This window comes from Vigna umbellata, chromosome 5, assembly GCF_029865625.1.
Source record: "Vigna umbellata cultivar VRB3 chromosome 5, Vumbellata_1.0, whole genome shotgun sequence".
Lineage (NCBI taxonomy): Eukaryota > Viridiplantae > Streptophyta > Magnoliopsida > Fabales > Fabaceae > Vigna > Vigna umbellata.
In genome coordinates this window covers 52,086,265-52,107,323 of record NC_142169.1, presented here as the reverse complement: position 1 = coordinate 52,107,323, position 21,059 = coordinate 52,086,265, and the positions used below count along the sequence as shown (strand labels likewise).

The window sequence follows — 21,059 nt, the reverse complement described above, 5'->3', positions numbered from 1 at the left end:
TTTAGGTAACAACAAGAATGGTAATAGGAAGGGCTATCAAGTCAAATAAGTTATCTCCAAAGTTTATGGAACCATATTAGATACTATGAAGGATTAGACCTATAACGTATAAGATTGTGTTACTACCGTCATTGACAAATCCACATAATGTGTTTTATGTGGCTCAATTGAGGAAGTACAAGTCCAGAGCATGTGCTTAAGGCCGATGACATTCAAGTTAGAGAATATTTATCCTTAGATGTTATACCTCTACAAGTTTTGGACTATCAAAGTAAGCAATTACGGGGAAAGGATATTCACACGGTAAAGGTGCTATGGGATGAAAAGTTTTAGGAGATCACATGGGAGTTAGAAGAAGAGGTATGCAAAAAACATACCTATATTTGTTTTAATAGTAAGTACAATCTTCAAGATAAAAAAATTTTGTTGTTGGGGAAAATGTAAGACCCTTGAATAGTAGTTATATTTAAGAAAATAGATAAATTTTTATGGTATGGTAAAACATGTATAATGCTAGAGTGAAATAGTATAACGCTGCAGTAAAATACTATGATGCTATAGTGAAATGACATAGTAAATACATATGATGCTACAATAATATACTCTCGTGAAACGCGTGTTGCTATAGTACTACTATAGTAAAAATGTAGTACAGTTACAATACTACTATAGTGAAATGTAGTACCGCTACAGTAAAATGTAGTGCAGCTACAATATTGTAGTTGTACCTCTAATTTCAACTATAAGTACGGGTGAGTAAATGAAGTTTTTCATCATCAAAGTGAAAGTTGTGAGGAGAGCAAGAGTTTGGTAACATATAAGAAGATCTGAGGGCTAGGATCTGAGTTATAGAGAAGGTTGGAAGAGCTTCTGGAAAGGTGTTTTGATCAAGAAAGCAAAAAGAATCAGATAAGGGGAGACTAACATTTAGATCTTTTGTTAGATGCCATGTTTATATCTAAATATATGTTAGTTTTAAATTATACTACGAAAATTGTATGCTTGGATGATTGTTTTGTGAAAGTAAAGTTATTTCGATTATATGATTTGGTTAAGGATCAAGAATATGGGATAAGTCTAATCACATGATTACATGCTTGGTTTAAAGACACTAGTGCAGAAATGACCTTTAATGTCACCCCTTAGACGGCGGATCCCACAAAATTCAACGTAAAAGATTGATCGGTGGCATTTTGGTAAATAAGTTGGCCTTGGCGACGTCGGTTCATGGGGGGCCCGACGTTTATACTTTATACCATGCCAGTTCATACAATTAGACGCTAAAAAGGGAGCATCAGAATGTGAAAAGTAATTTTTTTTCACCATTTAGACGTCGGATCTCGCCACACCGACGTCTAGATAGTCATTGAGACGTTGGTCCCCCTTACATCCGTTGCCAAAAAGGGAGCGCCAAAATGTGAAAAGTCATTTTTTTCGACATTTATACGTCGGATCCCGCCACACTGACCTCTACATAGTCATGAGACGTCAGTCCCCCTTACATCCGACGCCTAAATGGCCTGACAGGGTAGGTGAAAAGTTGTTTTGGACATCAGCTCCCCTTGCATTCGACGTCTATATACACCACGAATATCAATCTTTAAATCGAATGGACGTCATATTATTGAGGTCCCCGACATCTAGTCGAGAATAGACGTCGGGCACTAAGGGCATTGGCGTCTTGATTCCTGTTAAATCAGAAATCGCGAACCCGTGGTTACGTGCACTTCATTGTCTTCCTCCTCGCCTTTTCTCTCCGCGGCATTGCATTTCCAAGTGCATTTTTATCTCTTTTTAACCGTTTAAACTTACTTTTAATCCGATTAAATTAGTCTTTGATGGATTATCTTGCATTTGAAGCGATTAAAATGAGTTTTCGTTGTGTTTTGGTGTAGTTTTTCTTGTGTCTTTGGGTAGCGTAGTAGCACCTTCTCCCTTTGCTAGTTTTCTCGTAAGAAAAGCTTGCCTCTTTTGGATCTCTTATAGCATTTCAACCCAAAACCGAACCTGGTTCCTTGCCTAGTTCTCATGTCACTGTATTCTTTTTCATTAGCGGTTGGAATGGAACTAGGCAAGGACCCAGATTCGGTTTTTGGTCTAAATGCCATAAGAGGTCCAAAAGACGCAAGATTTTCTTATGAGGAAACAAGGAAGAAGGTGCTACTACGCTACCCAAAGACACGAGCTGCAGTAGACGTCGATTAATGCCATGTCCGACGTCTATAGTGCCCTTAGACGTCAATTTTGGTGTAATCTGACGTCTTTTATAGAGTCCAACGTCCCATTAACGTCACCCATAAAGACGTCGGATCGGGATCTGACATTAAAAGTCCAAAATAACAGACGTCTAAAGCCCTTTCTACACTAGTGAGATTCTAATTACATGAAAAGATTAGAAGTCATGCGGATGAGAGTATCAATATCAACTCTTCTTTTGAACGATTTTGAGTTTATAATTCTTGTTGAAATTGATGTATGAAGTTTAACTTTTGGGATTTGTAATAGAGTTTGTTGATTATATGTACCTACTACTTTGTGAAATGATTTTGAAATGATCAATATTGAGTATTTTAACTTAGTGATTTTTATGCTAAGAACTCACTAGAATAATCAATTATTAGAATTAGTAAATGATTATCTTGCAAAGTTATGAGATAATAATCGATCAAAATTGAAGATAATCTATTATCATTCAATTGTATGAGATAATAATTGATTACTATTGAAGATAATTGATTATCACAACATATATTCTAGTTTTATGAAAAGTTATTAGTTCTAAGGTGGGTTTATATGATTTTGTACAAGAGGTTGTAATAATTAGTTAACAGAATTGTTTTTTGGTTATGTATAAATGTCTTATGGCATGAAATTAGGGTATGATGACGAGGATCTAATGTATCAATATTCATGTATTTCTAAGATAAGAGGAGGTTATACTTATTGCTTTTAAGTTAAGACTTCAAAGTTTGTATAACTTGTTATACTCTCAACATGAGTGTGTTTAAGCATGTTGAATTAATTACGGTGGATAGAATGAATTGGTATATCTATGTGATGAGTATGTGTCTTGGCCAAGTTATGAATGAGGTTTGTGTGCACTAGCCTAGGGAAGCTCATTGTAAGAGTGATGGAAAGTAGCATCTTGTACTTGCCTGTTGAATCTCCCTAGATGAGTGGTGGGAAGTGACATGACATACTAGTCCGGGGAAGCTCCTGCAAGAGTGATGGGAAGTAACATTGTGTATTGGCGTGATAATGTGTACTTCCCTAAGGAAACCTTTGAATAGAGTGATGGGACGTGACATTTATCACTACGTTTTTATGTTCGAAAATATGGTTGTTGATTAGATATTCAGATTGAGATTATGTGTTGATTCCCCTTAATGGTGAGATTTTTTACTCTGGAATTGCTCATCAAACTAGTGGATTGAAATTGACAGTTTAACTGTTTTAAATGGTTGTTGGTTGGATACTCAGTTTGAGATAATTTGTTTATTCACTTTGATGAGGTGATAGTTGACTATGAGATTGGTTAGTAGATTGAACATTAAAGAATAAAACTCCTTTTGGAGCTAGGCATGGATACAAGCCTCAAATGAATTTTCTCAATGATGGAAGAGCGCTCCGAGAAGATGACGCTAAACGCGCAAGGCTAGCTTATGCTCCTAGAAGCTTCCTCCGACGAGTAATACGCAGTGGAATGTAGATGAAACACTAGATCGAGAGAGAAATCGAAAGAGAACAAACCAAATATGAGAAGGAACTCAAAGAACCAAAACCTAGACCGACGAAACCCTAGAAAGGGGGAGAAGCTCAAAAGGAACCGATTAATTGGTTCAAACCAAAGATTGAACAACGGATAATGAAGATCAAATGGATTGAAGGTGTTTAATCATTGAAAAATGGAGATTGAACAGTGAGAAAGGCTTTAATCAGTTCAAACGTGGTTTTAATCGGCTACAATGGAGAAAATGGTGAAAAGAAGGGAAACCCTGAGTGAAGGATGAAAATATTCGGTGGAAATGGAAGAAGAGTGAATGAGGGTGATGAATCTGTGAAGAGATGAGGCTTACCTTAAGGACGAGAGTCTCGCAAGGTAGTGAGAAACTAGAGATGCGAATGAGGGCTCTCTTAAGCGCGAGAGAAAAAATGTGGGAAGTTTATGCGTGCGCTATGGAGACGTGGCTGAGGTGCGCACGAGAAGCTGAAGATGTGGCAGCGGAGGAGTGGTTGTAGCGTGGAGGATGAGAGAAAATGTAAGCATCGTGGAAATGGAAAATGGAAGTGAGAAAGTGTGCTTGGAAGGTGGCTAGAGGGAGTCTTTGGACTCTCTAGCCTTTGACTTTCAAGAGAGAATAGTTTCTGATTCAGAAAACTCAATTCTCATTATTCTCAAAAGTGAAAATTACAAGAGAAGAGCTGGGTATTTATAGTAACCCATGCTCCTTGCACGCTAAGTTACGTATACAATAAAATGTAAAAAAGTACAAAAAGAGAACACAAGGAAGGTACGTCAGGCAGGATTGCATCACTCAAGCTATTTGGCGATCTTTGTTTTACCTATATTCCATAGGTTAAACGAAATAAGCTAGACAAAAGGGTTGTTGCTAGAATCTATATTTGGTATAGTAAAATTTTAAAAGATTATAAACTTTTCCAAGTTGAAACTGAAATTGTAACAATGTGTAGAGATGTGCAGTTCATGGAAAATGAAGAATGAGATTGGAAAGACTTAAATATCCCACTCACAAAGGAAATTTCATGACTAGATTAAAGGAAGGATGATCCACCCATTAGAGGAACTCGATTGATTTTAGAAATATACAAGAAATATAATGTTGCAATATGTGAACTAGCTAATCATGAAGAAGCTTTCAAAGACACCAAGCTGAAGAATGCAATGAAGGAGGATTTGTTTATGATTGAAAAGAATAAAACATCATAACTTTTTAATAGACCACAAGGCATAAAGATAATTACGGTGAAATGGTTATTTAGGATTAAATTACATGTTGATGGTTCAATTAACAAATACAAAGAAAGGTTTGTAGTTAAAAGGTATTCATAAATTTTTCATGTTGATTATTTTGACACATTTGCACCAGTTGCCAGACTAGATTTAATAAAACTACTTCTTGTAATTTATGCTCAACTTGGTTGGAAAATTATCAAATGAATGTCAAATCAACATTCCTTAATGGTATACTTGAAGAAGAAATTTATGTTGAACAACCTGAAGGTTTTAGGTTAAAGGTAAAGAAGACAAAGTAAACCAATTACATAAAGCTCTTTATGGTGTAAAATAGATCTCAAGAGCCTAATATAGTTGAATAGATTATTATTTACTTAGCCTTAGTTTCAAAAGACACATTTGAGAATCCACACTTTATGTTAAATGTAGTAGTAAGGAAATTCTTGTTATTTCTCTTTATGTGGATGATATTTTGATCATGGCAGCAATGTAAATATTATTTATGTGCTTAAAGGAAGACTTAATGGAAGGTTTTGAAATGACATATATTGGCTTGATGACATATTTTCTTGGAATGAAGATCAATCAAGAAAAAAAAAATTCAAGTTTCTATTTGCCAAAGGAAGTATGCAAAAGAGATTCTTAAAAAAATTCAAAATGGAGGATTGCAAAGAAGTTAATACCCTTAATGAATCAAAGGAAAAAGTTGTACACGGAAGATGGTACCAATAAAGTGAATGAAGGATAGTTTAGGAGATTGATTGGTTGCTTAATGTATTTGATAGATATTATGAATGTTGTAAGCATTTTGTGTCGTTTTATGCATTGTACTAGTGAATTGCAACTAAAAGCAATAAAAATAATTGTTAGGCATATCCAAGGAACCATCAACTATGGAATCAAGTTTCATAGTAGTTAGAATATGAAGCTATTTGGATACTCTAACAATGATTGTGGTGGATCTTTCAAGATACGATATGCGATATTATGGGCACCAGGTTGCTTGATCTTGTATAGAAAATTTGCTCTAGGGGTGTAATAATATTGTTACTGCATGAGGGATTTCAATAATTCCAAGAAATTGAAATACATGGCATTCAAATTCCTTATAATTGAATTCTCTTTATTTCTTAATAACTTGCTTGGATAGAGTAATTGAAATATCTTATATTTCAATTTTCTTGTTTGGACAAAGTAATTTAATTTCTATTTTAAGGCACACTCAACTTTATCCTTGAGCCTGAGTTGAGTTAGCTCAACCTTTTATCTAGAAGGAGTTGTCTCAACTTTCAGTCTAGGTTTACTCTAGATAATTCAACTTGGGTTGACTAGGCCTGACCTTTAGGCCAAATTGACTTGTCTCAACCTTCAACTACGATCAATTGATTTCAACCTTTGGTCCATGCTAACTCGACTCGAACTTTAGTGTGAGCTAACTCAACTTGAACTTCGACACAAGACCTTCCTCCCATGCCAACTCGACTCAACTTTTGGCCCAGGCCTAATCAACCCAACCTTCGACTCTAGACAACTCAGCTCAACCATCAAAACAACTTGACTCAAGTCGCCCTTTGACTTGCCAACTCGGCTTGAGTTTTGAACTGAACCATCTCTACTTAACCTACGTGTCGGACCAATTTGGCTTGACCTTCCTCTTGGCTCACTTGTCTCGATATTCAGTCCAGCTAAATCGGCGTGACTTTTGACCTACCGACTTGGCTCGACCTTTGGCTTGGCCGACTCAACTCAAGCTTTGATTTATGCCAAATCGGTTTGACCTTTAGCCTGCGCCAAATTCACTTGACTTTCTGTTTATGTTGACTTGGCTCAACCTATGGTTTGATCAACTTGACTCAACATTTGGACTAGGTGGACATAACTTAAGCTTTCAACCTGGATTGATTCGATTGAACCTTTAGTCTAAAATGATTCGACTTAACCTTTGAGTATAGAATGATAGTGGAGTGAAAAGGAATTGAATTTTAAATTTCTTATATATTTTATGATATTTGAAAGTTTTTTAAATTGTCTCATCCAACATTAAGGTATGGAAGTTGAAGAATGGAACGTGGAAGATGATTATTTCAGTGCTCTTACAGTTCGAGATGCGGCTCCAACACACCATTTACAGCTACCTAAAACTACTATTGTCAGTCCATTGCAAGACGACAAAGTGATTAAATGGACCTAGAAAAAGGGTGATTAGTGGAAGGTAATGTTTTGAATGATTTCAAAGACACATGTTGTTTGGAAGATCTCATCGTCACAAACATGTCTTTGATCAGTTAATTATTTTTTGATCCGAATACCCAATGATTCTATTTTCACTTGTTTTCTTTTTCATGTTTAAAAAAAATGAGAATTATTATAAATAATTAGCTAAAATACAAATTAAAATAAAAGCAGAGTGCAGCTGGCAATTGGGAGCAATAGATTTAGACATGATAATGAAAAAAAAAAACAAATAAAATAAGATTGGTCAAAAGGAGCCTATGGTTTTTCCAAGCAACCAAAGAACTAAGGAGAGTTGAATGCCAAATATTGTGTGGAGGGTACTCCTATCCAACATGAATCCATATACCGTAATCCCTGCCCTGTTATTCTCAAAGTAGTTTACTGCAAAAACATGTCAAACCATCGTATAATATCAGTGAACAAATATTCATCATAATCATCAGATGATGAGTCCATAAATAGTACATTCCTTTCATAAAGATTAAAAGAAAATCACTTCACAACTTCTTGGGTTACATGTATAGTAGAATGAATTAGCCTCTTCTTCTTTTCTTCCTTTTACCTTAATTCGTTAAAACCAACATAAACAATAGCCTAAGGATGCTTGTCGGAGAAACTAATAAGTTATACAATATGAGTGCTTGATAAGTTGGCATTCGAAATTTATAAACTAATTAAAGTATTATTTCAACGCGCTAACAGATCGACTGTAATGTTTTCATGACGTGGTCAATGTTATTGGGAATAAAATAACTTTAGCTATCATCTGATTATATTATCCTTCTATAAATTTTAAAATAATTATTATAAAAGTTGACAAATCTATCATAAATATACCTTGTGTAAATTTTTGCTAATACTGGTTGAAATTTATTCGGATTTGAAGTGAGATATATTAAAATTTATGATTTTGAGAAATTTCAAGGAATAATTTGAATGATAATTTCTTAGTGAGATTGTAACAAGAGATAGAAAATATAATACCAAGAGCTTGTCTCTTCTGATATGAGATGGTGCTGTAAGCATAAGATGGGATGAACTTAGTAGTATCAATTTCATCTTCCTCATCCCCTGCTTCGTCAGTGTCTGATTCCCCGTCTGTTCCCACTTTTGGAAATACTGTTTCATGGGAACTCTGAGGACCCATTGGGGTCTCACCATCTGTCACCGCTCCATCAAAGGAATCCAACGTCGCACACACATGCCACTTGGCAGCAAGCCCTGTGATCGCTTGTGCTTTGTGTGTTATCTTTGTCGCACTACGCAGCAATATGCACAGCGCAGAAAGGAGTGTCACTGAGCACAGCTGCACAAGAATAAAAAACCGATTATTTTTAATGATTTTTTCTCACTAATCATGCTTTAAAATTGCAATTAATGCTTGAACACGACAGAGCAAAGTTTCACTTAGGTAGTGAATTTAGTTTCCCTGATTGAGCAGATTACTATGTTTTGGTCCCTTTTGTGTTAGTCTATTTCAGTATTATTTTTATGATCTGGATAAGGAACAAGAAATCAATAATAGGATAATGACTAACTTAAAGAAAGGAACATAGAGGAAGTTCCAGTTTAATCAAATTGGATACGTCGTGGTCATACTTCAAATGATTTCGATCGTATGATTTTTTATTTCTCCAACTTTAAGAAATTTCGTATGTACAGAGGTAGGCACGTATGAGTAAGTTTATAAATCTATTACAAGAAAGATATAAAAAAATAGGTAAACGATCAAGATGTTGTTATTTAATCATAATGAAAAAAATGTATATAACTTCTGAAAATATAAAGAATAGAAATGACTTGGTAATATTACAATTTAATGATAAAATAGTCCCAAGTTTATTATAAATTAGTTCTTAGTATTACATTTTAAATAATAAAATATTTTCATAAAACTTAACAATAAAATACAAAATTGACGGATTTTTACATATTTTAAAACTATAATAAACCTTTTTATTCTCTCTTAAGGAATGATTTACACATATAACGACCAAACTGATGATTTACCCAAACAAAATGTATCAACATTGATGAACTAGTAGTATAAATAGTTTTATATATGTATTTAATAATATCATTAGACATTATGCGTATAACATTAAGTATAATAATAATACATTAAACTAAACTCTTTAAAACAAAAATAACAGTGGTAGCGTGTATACTTCACATGCGTGTATACTTCACATTTTTTAAAATTTATTTGCAAATATATTAATTGAAAACTTACTTTATATATTATTAACATACAAAGTTTATATTGTCAGCAAATTAAAAATCGAGCTAAAGATATCTTTAATATTATAAATTGGGTCTAACTAATGGAATAGTCCATGACAGATTACTTTTGATTTATAAAAGAAAGCCTCTAATAAAAATATAATATTTTCTTTTATGAAATTTGATAGAAGAGAATAAAATCGATGGAATATTCTAATAGTATAAAAAAAGTATGCCGTCATTCAATCATAAATTGTTATAATTAATATTCATTAATCTTTTATAATTATTTTAAAGATAATATTTTAAATAATTTTAATTGTTTGTTGTAGAATATTTTATACTTTAGATATCAACTTAAAATAAAATAAAATAAAACCGCATTACACATATAAAAATAAACTCCAAAATCTACAACTCACTAAAGTAGCAATAGTTATAATTAGTTATCACAAATGACTTAATTTACACCTCGAATAAAAAATATTAAATAAATTGTATATTCAATAAATGTTATTAGTTAAGTTGCATTTCTAGTTTCTTAACTATTTTATAATTATACAATTTTACCTTCTGATGTGTTTTTATTACAAACCTTCTCATGTTTTAACAGTATTAATGCTAATTTTTTCCAAGCATTATGAATTTTTATTTTATTCTATTATATTTCAATTGTGTCAAAGTTTTTTAAATGTTATATTCAGGTAATTTTATTCTATTTATTGGTTGAAAACTATTAAGCCTCAAAATTAATTACAACTGAAAAATGTAATTAGCTTAATTTGATTCCTGAAAAACTAAGATCCCATGTTAGTGATATTTGAAAGAATTCATTTACATAATTAAAATTTAGAATAAAAAAATCATATTATTATTATTATTACTAAAGATGAAAGTAGAAATATTATTTTGTTTTTAAAGAAAAGGAAGAGAAGGGACATACCGCAAGTTCACCGGCCATGTATAAGTTCATATCACGTGAATGCTTGGTTGTGACCAGGAGGCATGCGAACTGGCTTCCAGTAACTAATAGGAGGGCGAGTAGAATAAACGCGCGGAACCTGTGGCTAATGATTCGCAGGTGTCTTCTGATCCTAAGGTGCTCGGACATCACTGATGCCACGTCCGAGTCCACGTGGAAGAACCTCGCGAAGTCGTGCAGTCGAAGGATCTGAAGATGGCAGATCAGGCGGAACAGAACGCATACCAGAAAAATCACTGTGATACGGTACAGCCACGAGCACAGTTCCAATATACACGCCACCGCATCGCTCACGTAGACGTTACCCAGAAATGGGATCTGTGAGGCTCCAGAACCGTACCACCATATCTTGTATGCACACTCCACCACAAAACACGGACCCACAAACACCGAAAGGATCTTCAGCGATCTCTGTCAAAAAGGAAAAGCTGATTGAAAATTATAATTTTGGAGTGCTATATTTAATGATTTTCTTAATTAGAAGTGAAGTATACAGAAATTTGTTGTTTTCAGTAAATTGTAATCGATTATATAGTTTTGAAAAAGGGTGTCAAAGAAAGTTTCTCTGTCATCCTTGTTGTGCACACAAATATTTGATCTAATCCTCGAATATCATTGTGGGGAATCATAATGTAGTGTAAAAGATAGTTCAACGGAAAATAATGCACTTAGAAAACAAAAAGTTGTTGAATGCCTTTTCTCCTCTCTTTCTTTAATTGAGATTACTATCGATCGTTCTAGCATACTTGATTTAGATAATTTAACAGATAGGTATATAAAAGATTACCCAACAAATTTTCATCTGAAAAAATAAATAGGAACTGAACAATTACTATTTCATAAAATCTCGGAATATCATACAATAGTTCCCGTTAATTACTACGGTCTACCAATTTTTCTAATCTACAAGATTATGAGCTAGACTAATTAATTAACACTCCAATTGTTCCCTTTTGTTAATATTTATCCAGTAGATATCTTTTCAACTTGAGGAACTTGAGATGATGAGGTTTTAATAATTATGACTTAAAGCTGTTGTTTCCTTGAATCAAAGTTCAATCGAAAACATTTTTTTCTCAAGCTGTGATGCTGAAGTTTCATAATTCTTTAAAAAATGAAGTTCAACAATTTCCATTATTCACTATCGTCAATTATGGTTGGGAAATGAAGTAAGGGTTGACATGGAACTAAATTACGTGACCAATTCAAATTTCCACTAAGAAGCCGAAATCAAAATCTCCAAACCGTAAAACAACAAAACCAAAATAGGCATGTTCCTGTTTCCTCAACTTTATTTAAAAGTATTACTTTTTAATTAAAAGAGTATGTTCGTAAAAGTTATAACAATTAAATAAAATATATAACACTTTTTCATGTAATATTTTTTTTTAAATAGTAACATGTTAAGAAGAAGAAAAAAATCTACAAAAGCTATTACGGGACAAATTTTGTCTCTTATAAGTTGAGAACTGAACTAAAAAAAAGAAAAAAAATTGGAATTAAAGGCTCCACAGAATAATATTTATAATGCTTTAATGATTCTTCATTTAAAAAAAGAAAAGAAAAAACTCAATAAACAGCGCGTACAGTAAAAAAGCGTTTATCAGAAGTAAACATTCGCTTCTAGATGCTTCAGAATGAGACTCATTCGTCGTAATGCCAGAAAAAGCATAGAAATGCAGAAAGCAAGAATTAACAGAAGGAAGTTTGAAATAATTAACAATTCTGAATTAATGTGTAATTAGTATGGGGAAGAGATAACAAATTAAAAAAAAAAAGAGAGGAAGTAATTAACAGTGAGAGAGAGATTAGGTGACTTACATTGAGCTGCGCCATGTAGTTGTTTCTCACAGTTTCGCTCTCGTCGCAGAGCTTGTCGAAGAAGAGGAACCTTCGGAGACCATACTTCCGGACGAAGCCTGCCAGGCAGAGGAAGGAGAGGGTGGCGACGGTGGTCAGAGAGACCTGCACGACGCCGTCGTAGGGTCGCGAGTGGCGGCCGTCGCAGTCCGGGCAGGCCAGTAGGAAGTGGGAGGCCGCGGGTACCACGACGGCTAGGAGGAGGAAGACGGACCAGGAGAGCGCCGCCGTGAAGGCATTGGACTGATCGACGCACATCCAGCGCAGGTAGGAGCGGAACGTGTGGAACTCATCGTTCACGTGCGACACGCTTCGGTTGTACTTGCCGCGCCGGTCCAAAAGCGCTGTAGCGGCGGTGTCGCTCATCGGAAGTGGTTTTTGTCTGTTTATGGCGTTGAGAATTGGGAACTTGAAAGAGCAGACTAAATAGCTTGGCTCGCTGGATTTCGACGCATGGGTTTTTATACACAAATTTTTGGAATCGACATGACAAAACATGTAGACGTAGGAATGTAATTAACTTAGGTCTTATGTATTCTTCTTTATATGAATTATTTTTTTTATAGTATATGAAGTTCTTTCACATGGATTTGTACGATTCAAATTATTAAAATAAATCTGGGAATGAAAATTGTAATTTGAATTGTTAACGATTTTAAATTATTTAACTTTCAAATATTTAGTTGAGATAAATAATCTAAATTTATGAATTTTATATATCTTTTCTTTCAAGTATTAATAAAAAATTATTATTATAAATTTGATTGAAAAAAATCTAATTGAAATCACTGACCCTGTTGAAAATATTTATTAACATTAGTTTAGAAATATTACAAACATGTACTTTAATAAACACTGGTCAAAAGACAATTTTAACTTATATTAATTAAAAAATAATTTTATTTTAAGTAAGTTAAAATATATGTTTAACATCAGTTAAAAATATAATCAATATTCAAAATAATTAGCAAATATCAGTTAAGAAATATTAATTATGGTTACTTTAACAAGGAAAAAGACTTATATGTACTTAAAGAAGATAATATTGAGTCATTGTGATTATAATATCACTAAAGTTGATGATGTCGTAATTTAAGTGAAGATGGTAATATTATAATTATGGTAGAAAAAAAAAAAGAAGACTGTGAATTTTTTTTTATTTTTATAATAAAAATGGATAAATAGTAAGTTTAATATAATAAATATTGACACATTTATTTTTCAATAAAAAAATTAATTTTAGTATAAATATTATGGCTTTAATTTTGAAAATTCTACTTCGATTCTTTAATAGAATCATATTTATAAAAGAATGTAGAATTTTAAGTTTTGTTCATAATCAAAATTTATTATTTATTAATTCTTTTTAAACCAAAATCTATTCTAATTATATTTAAATATATATATATATATATATATATATTACTTTAATTTCATCACATTCTCACTTTTTTAACATTTTTCACATTAGAATCGTTATATTTTCGGTTAACAAATAGAACCACCACCATCCTTACTACTCATATCAAATAAAAGACACTAAAAAAATTGAAGGAAACGATTATGAAACAGAAAAAAAAAACGTAAAGACAAAAGAATGAATCACTTACAACTTTCAAAAATAAAAAGGAAAGAGAGACTCGCAGTAACAACGTAACAACACGATTCACATTGACGACGAGGAAGAAAAAGAAAAGAAGGAGAGTAAAGAAATGATAGTAAAAACGACAACGAGATTCACGTTTAGGATGAAAAAAAAAGGAGAGTGACTCTTCGGAAGATTGATGCATAAGTGCAAATGAAAAACTTTAATAAAAATGTGAAATTTGTGAATTTTTTTCTCTAATAGACTAAGAAATTTGATTTTTTAAATAATCGAAATCTATAAAATGTAAAAACATTTCAAAAAAATCACCACGTGTTGAAAGATTTTTTTTTTAAACAGGCCATTTTGAAAAAAATTTAATTTTTTTTATTAATTTTATTTAAATTAAACTTTGCTAATAGGTATGATGTATGTTATTAAAAAAAATTATCAATATACAATCAACCTGAATAAAACACTAACAATTTTAAATATAAAGTAAAAAGCAAAGTAAAATTAAAGTTAATTATTTACAATGTCAAAAAAAATTAATGTATTAAATTTATAATATTTTTATTATATTAAAATATGTCGATACTTATTTAACTAACTATTTAGCCAAAACAATTAAACATGATATAGTTTAAAATAATTTAACTATTCCTATAAATTATTAAAGTTTCAAATTCTTTAAAACTCTATTTACAAAAAAATATATATTTATTTTAAAGTGTTTCAATTTTTCTTATAAAAGAAACTGTTTTCTTCTAAATATTTTCTACCCAAACATAATATACAAGTTACAAATGTGATAAAATAATAAGACCGTTAGTTCATATAAAAGGGTATTGATCTGGCTGATTTTATAGCTTCCATTTTATATGCGTGAAGCTGGACCGTCCACATGATATCTCAACAACCCCACTGATATAAAAATAAAAATTGAAATTTTAACGTCAAAGTATCATTTTGAATTCTTTTTTTGTTACAGAGAGATCTTTTTTTCAAAAATTCAATCAGCACATTATTACAGAAAAAGTTCACAGTTTATTCATACATGTTGCAGATTCAGAATTTAATTCTTTACACGCTGAAAATTTTGTTGAAGATATTGCATTGATTAAAATTAATGTCAATTTATAATATATAAATAAAAATAAAAATTTTATTTTATTTTAATAAAATTGAATTATATTTAAAATTTATTTTTAACATGATTGTTTTAATAAATTTTGTTATTTATTAAATCTATTATTTTATTCGTATAAGATTAATTTTTAATGATTAGTTTCAATATAAATACTATTTTATAAATTAATTTAAGTTAAATTAGGTTGAAATTTTTTTCCACAAAACTATATTAAACAGATTCATATATATAGTAAAGATCTCTGATTATGAAAATTGTTCCTTATCATAAGTTTCCTGAATCATCGGAAAGACAGAAATTTTGTAGTAAAAAAGTGATAAAACAGCTGGTGGTGGGACCAGAACATGGGAGAGGAGTAGAGTAAGTGTGAGGAGAACCAATGCATCGTACCCATTTGGATACAAACATTGATACGTGTAAGCTGAGATTCCTTGTTGCACAAACCATGAAATCATGGGCAATAAACAAAGCAATGAAGTTGAAACTTGGATCATGCTCATTTGCAAAATTATTTATGATGTGAATCATCAGTTGCTACAGTGCCAGGTTAGAGCCGTTTTCTGATTGTCAACTGGGTTGGTCTGAAAGTGGTTGTTGGACCAGACACATAAGTTGGCAGCTAGCATGACCGCATCATGTGCTTTTAAATTATAATAATAATTATATTCTTTTCAATGTTTTGTAGAAAAAAAAAAAGGTAAAACTTTGATCTTGAAGAAGAAACCTAGTCCTTCCCAAATATAAGATATGACGGGGATTGTTTCTCAAGGTTAAACTGTGGATTACGTTTGCGGGTTAAGCTTGTGCCATGTGGATGTATTATTATTTCGTTGTAACTTGTGTGTTTAGAGTTCATAATAGTTTCTATAATAAATATTTGTTAACTTTTAAGTTAATAGACGTGTAATTATATTGGAATAGCAAAATCTAGGTATCATTGTACCTAAAAGAAGTAAAGTGGTACCATGAACATCTGTAATAATCAATAATGGAGATTCTTTGCTCTCTAGTTTTTCACTTGCACGTTTTCTTTTAATCCGAAAGTGAGACGAAGTGAGGAAAGATTTACTATAGTTTTATTTAGCGTTAAATATATTTTAATCTTTTAAATTTTGATATGAAATTAAAATTTGTTATTTATCTTAAATTTTAATATATTTTAATTTTAAAATTTTAAAATTTTAAAAATAAATTAATATAGTCGTTTTAAATTTATAATATTAATTTTTTAAGTTTATTACACCATATTTGAAACTAACATTTGCTTTTGAACTTGTCAGATGTAATTCCAAATTTATTAAAATAATGTAAATAATATATTTGATATCTTAAAAAAGTTTAAAATCATTAGATTAAGAAAATTATATTTATTTAGTCTTAAATTTAAAGACTAGAATATATTAAAATTTAGAATATAATTTTACATTAAAGTTTTAAAACTAAAATTATATTTTATTCTTTATCTAACATCCCAGATTATATAAAATTATATAATATAGTAGTCCACATTTTAATATAATAGAACAGTTAGAAGAGAAAGAACCACATATAAAGTATTAAGATTACAGTCATCCCAAAATGGCTATAATTTAAAACTTTAAACACAGCAGAGTGTTTCAAAATACACAAAACGTCTATGAATCCTAACTAAGCTAAGCAGCAGCGTCATCTCCGTCCAAGGCCTGCTCCAGAGGAACTTCATCTACCTCTGCTCACATCCAAATGGATGATTATTACAAAAAGAAACACCACACACAAGAAGACACAAAAACAAGTAGAAGGGTGAGCTAGATATACAAAAATCATGTTATAACAATCACACATAACATGCAAATTTAATTCAAAGTTACTGGACCACATAACATAACTTGTTACACTTTAAACTTGACTCGTCCGGACTTAGAATGATTGTCGAGTTATGACGGGTCATGCACTCGTGGTGGCTTCTACTGCTTTGCAAAGTCATTGCCAATGGGTTTCACCCTACCACACTCACGAGGTTAGTTTGTACCGCGCCTTGGAGCATACTGGAAGCCTCCAAGACTAAGACCTCCTTCAACTCGTCACGACATAGATCGATCATCTCTAAGTGAGAAGAAAAACTATTGGAGCTTCAGGATAACCCCCAAGACTGAGCTTCCATGCAAATCATCCTAAACATACTAAGGGCACCACCATGGATCCCCTCCTTGAGATCATGGAATTACGTCCAATAACCACACTTATCATTTTCAATACCAACCACAACCTCTTTACTCGTACCTTTTCAATTTAACCACAATACAAAAATCATACATTGCCTTTTAGTCATCACACACTTAATTCAAACCAAAACAAATAGCTAAAGAGTAGACTAGACTCAGATGATTCGCTCAACACACTTCATTCGCAAGGCGAGTCAGGAGCTTCTCGCACAACGCACCTTCACTCCCAAGGCGAATTAGTTCGTTGAGGTACCAGACCTTAGGCCTCTCGCATAGCGCACCCGAGTCGCTATGCGAGAGCCTAGACAGAGACCAAGCCCCTAAAACCTGTCGCTATGCTCCCAATTCGCCTTTCAAATTAAACTGGCAGAGGCTCCAGGCCACCACCAGTTGCATAGCGCCCAGATTCGCTATGCGAATCACCAGACAAAGAGCAGCACCTTCTAGTCATTTGCACAGCGCACCAGCTCGCACAACGAATGACTCAAACAAAGAGCACCCTCTATAGGGACTCGCTATGCGAGACCATTCGCATAGCGAGTCTGCATAACGCAAATTCTGCAGAATCATGCACTCACCCACCCCTTTACCATTTCTAGGCCTTTTCTCCAATTTCCAACACCCCTAATTCATATTTTACACCTAATTAAACTTGTCTAGATGTTCCTAAACCTTCCTACTACAATTCTAAAGTGATTACAACTCAACTTTTACTCTTCAACATCAATTTCCACAACTTGAGGACCCCAAACTCAATTCTAACACTTTGCACCTATTTGGACCACTTTGGTGACTCAAAAAAGTCACAACACACTTACTAAGACTGCCCCTACATACCACAATAGTCCCTTACCTCTAACTCTCAAAATCACTACCTCACTTCTTCTATAAAGACCTAAAACACTACCAAACCTCTTTACTTTCAACATAACAACTGCTATCTCAGAATATACTCATCTAACATACTCAATTACAGTTACACATCACATCTACCACAGTTCACAAACCACAATTCAAATTGTTTACAGATGAAATTACAGTTAAAATGTAACCCAAACAGTAGAAATAATGCATAATCCAATACATACACCTAACATATAACTAATTATAAAGAAGTATTCTAGCTCCCCTTACCTCAAAACTTCACAGTCCAGCTCAAAGACTCGCCTCAACAGTACCTTGAGTTGTGAGGAACCTAAACAGCACCCTACAAAGCACCACTGGGTGATCAAGAACAACTCTTAAAGCTAGAATTTAGACAGGAAATGCAAGAGAGGAAAGTATAAGACACATGCAACCAATAGAGATTGCATGGTTTATGTCCAAAACAACAGAGGAAAGGGGAAATCAGCTTACCGGTCAGAATGAAGAAATTGATCGGTCAAAGGCAGAGCCCTTTACGTCGTGGAAACTTGGACACCACCTGATTGACAATCCAATGGCTCGGTGAGAAGAAATGGTAGAGAGAAGGCAGAGGAACTTGAAGAACTGAGTTCTACAGGGAGATAAAAGGATTTGGCTAATGAACCAGGATGTTCTGAAAATTATATTTATACTGGTGAATGTGTTTTAACATAAAAATCTGGTTAATTAACATAATACACCTATCAACTTTCTAATTTTGATTTTTTAGGTCCTCACACTTTCGTTATATCTCTTTGTTGCAATTGAATTTATTTGAGCACCACCCACTAAGTTATAAATAAGCCCAAGCTTGAAAGTTGCATAGCAACTTTGTGTGCCTAGGGTTCGTCGTGTCGTTGTGGGTGTTGCGGGTGGGGTGGTGATTCGTGGTTGTGAGTGTGAGGCTTGTGCGGCGAGTGAGGTGGTGATTCGTGGTCATTAGCGTCATGAGGTCCTTGCGGTAAAGCCCAAGGTTGGCTGTTGGGTTGAGAGCTCGCGATGTCGCTTGACTTCCATTGAATTGGGTGTTCTGGAGTGCGAGGTAAGTTCTCTGTTTTAGAACGCTAGTTGAATAAATTGATTGCCTTGTTCTTCCCTACTTGTGTGCAATGTGTCCATCTAATTGGGTGTTGCCCTATTCTTACCAATATGCGTGAAGTTGTTTGCACTATGGATATTTCTACTTTGGCACCTTATATGTATCTAATTGGGTGTTGCCCTTATTATTATGCTTTAATCCAGTGCCTAGTTATTATGGTGTTGTTGTGAACTGTTCAGACTAGTGTTCCAGTTGCTGTAAGGACCAATTTCAGTTGCTTAGTTGCTAAGAACCAATGTCTTTTTGCTAATTGAGTTATTCCCAACGTGCCTTAATTATTTTAGGACCTAAGTTAGCAATTTCAGTTGTTGTAAGGCCTTTGTACAATAGTTTAGTTCCTGTAAGACCCCATCATCCTTACAAGCTTTGTGTAATTCTTACCTAACCAGCAAGTTGTTCTGTAGGGTTAAGTTGAGCTCTAAACCCAAAATGTTAATATGAAATCATAGCCTAACCTAAATCTACTATAGGACCACCCTAATTATCTATTCCATAGATGTTTATTTCTAGGCACAAAGGTGAATAGTTATTGGGTGACCAACACAAAGGGGAATAATTAATGTGAAATGTATCACTAATCCCTTATACATACCTTTCTAGTGCAAGTAAGGCACTCACCTTTAGCACCTGCCAATTTCTTTGCTTGAGTCTTTTTATTCTTTTATTCATTTCAGAATTAGTTCACTATTGGAATTCTGTTTAATCTTTCTTAGAGTCATTCTCAAACTTTTGTTCACATTCCAAATTGCAAAGATGTCTTACTGAAGTGCTTCTTACTTACTAATCTGGTCAAAAAAAATTTTGAACCATATGAGTTATTTACATAAGAAAAAGCCAAATCAGAAACATGAACTTGAAAGTCAAATTGCATAAAAGCCAATAAGGTCGTGTAACAAGCCTAATTACAACTTTTTTGAATATTGGGTATAATTAGAAATGTGTATATATTATCTTTCTAACGAAGGTAATGCAATCTCTTACACAATCTTGTGCATATATAAAGATAGAGGAATTGAAATGTTATTTGTGTCTTTTCCATGCTTTATGAATGCAAGACTTATGCATAGCCTATAATTTCTTTAAACATGAGAAACCTAGGGTTGATAAGTATACATGTGTGGTTAATGAATCAGAGAATTTATCATGGTTCATTTGAGAAAACTATTAAGTTAAGAGTGCATATTATGACAAATTTTATACTAGAACACAATCTAAATGGCTTCATCATTGCTTTATTTAAGTATACATGTCTTATTTCTTTACTTTACTTAATTGTGCATTCTTTGGTCTTGTAGAGACATGTAGGAAATTTGTTGGAAGGATTTTCTCAGACCCAAATTAGCACATTGGCTGTGAAGGATAAACTTCTTGTTGTTGGTGGCTTCCAAGGAGAGCTTACCTATAAGGTGAGTCCACATGATTTATGCTTCCGATACTCTATTAAAAGATGAATGACTTTGTATTATTAATGATATATTTATATACTTCTTGAACATCTATCCATTGGGAGACATTAAATTTTCTTGAATGTGCGGGTTGCTGTGAATAAATTCTCCCATGTAAAGTATAAGGCAAGTGGTCATAAAGGGCTATGTGTTCATTAAAAGAATAGCAGGATATCAATATGGAATTAGTGTTATGTAGAGTTTTGTTGATAGGTGGTTGTGCGTTAACTCACTTTTATTGTGCGAAAATTTCATCTTTTGATATGATTCTTATATGTTGTAAAGAAGGAAACATTTTTGTTAGATTTCATTTTCTGTTAGATTCCCTGTTATTGTTGAACATTGACTTTTGAGGACTAGTATATAGATTTACTAGTGAATGTTATGATCAAAATTGC

General features: G+C 32.9%; 1 protein-coding gene across 1 annotated transcript; it reads right to left on the bottom strand.

Moving 5' to 3' along the window:
• Nucleotides 1-7,383: 7,383 nt before the first annotated feature.
• On the bottom strand, nt 7,384-12,774 carry LOC124824160 (uncharacterized). The gene is made up of 4 exons (XM_047296543.2): nt 12,237-12,774; nt 10,377-10,826; nt 8,195-8,516; nt 7,384-7,591 (listed from the first exon to the last, which is right to left on the bottom strand). The coding sequence occupies exons 1-4, from the start codon at nt 12,771-12,773 to the stop codon at nt 7,455-7,457; spliced, it is 1,446 nt and encodes a 481-aa protein (XP_047152499.2). The 5' UTR covers nt 12,774; the 3' UTR covers nt 7,384-7,454.
• Between the last annotated feature and the right edge of the window lie 8,285 nt (nt 12,775-21,059).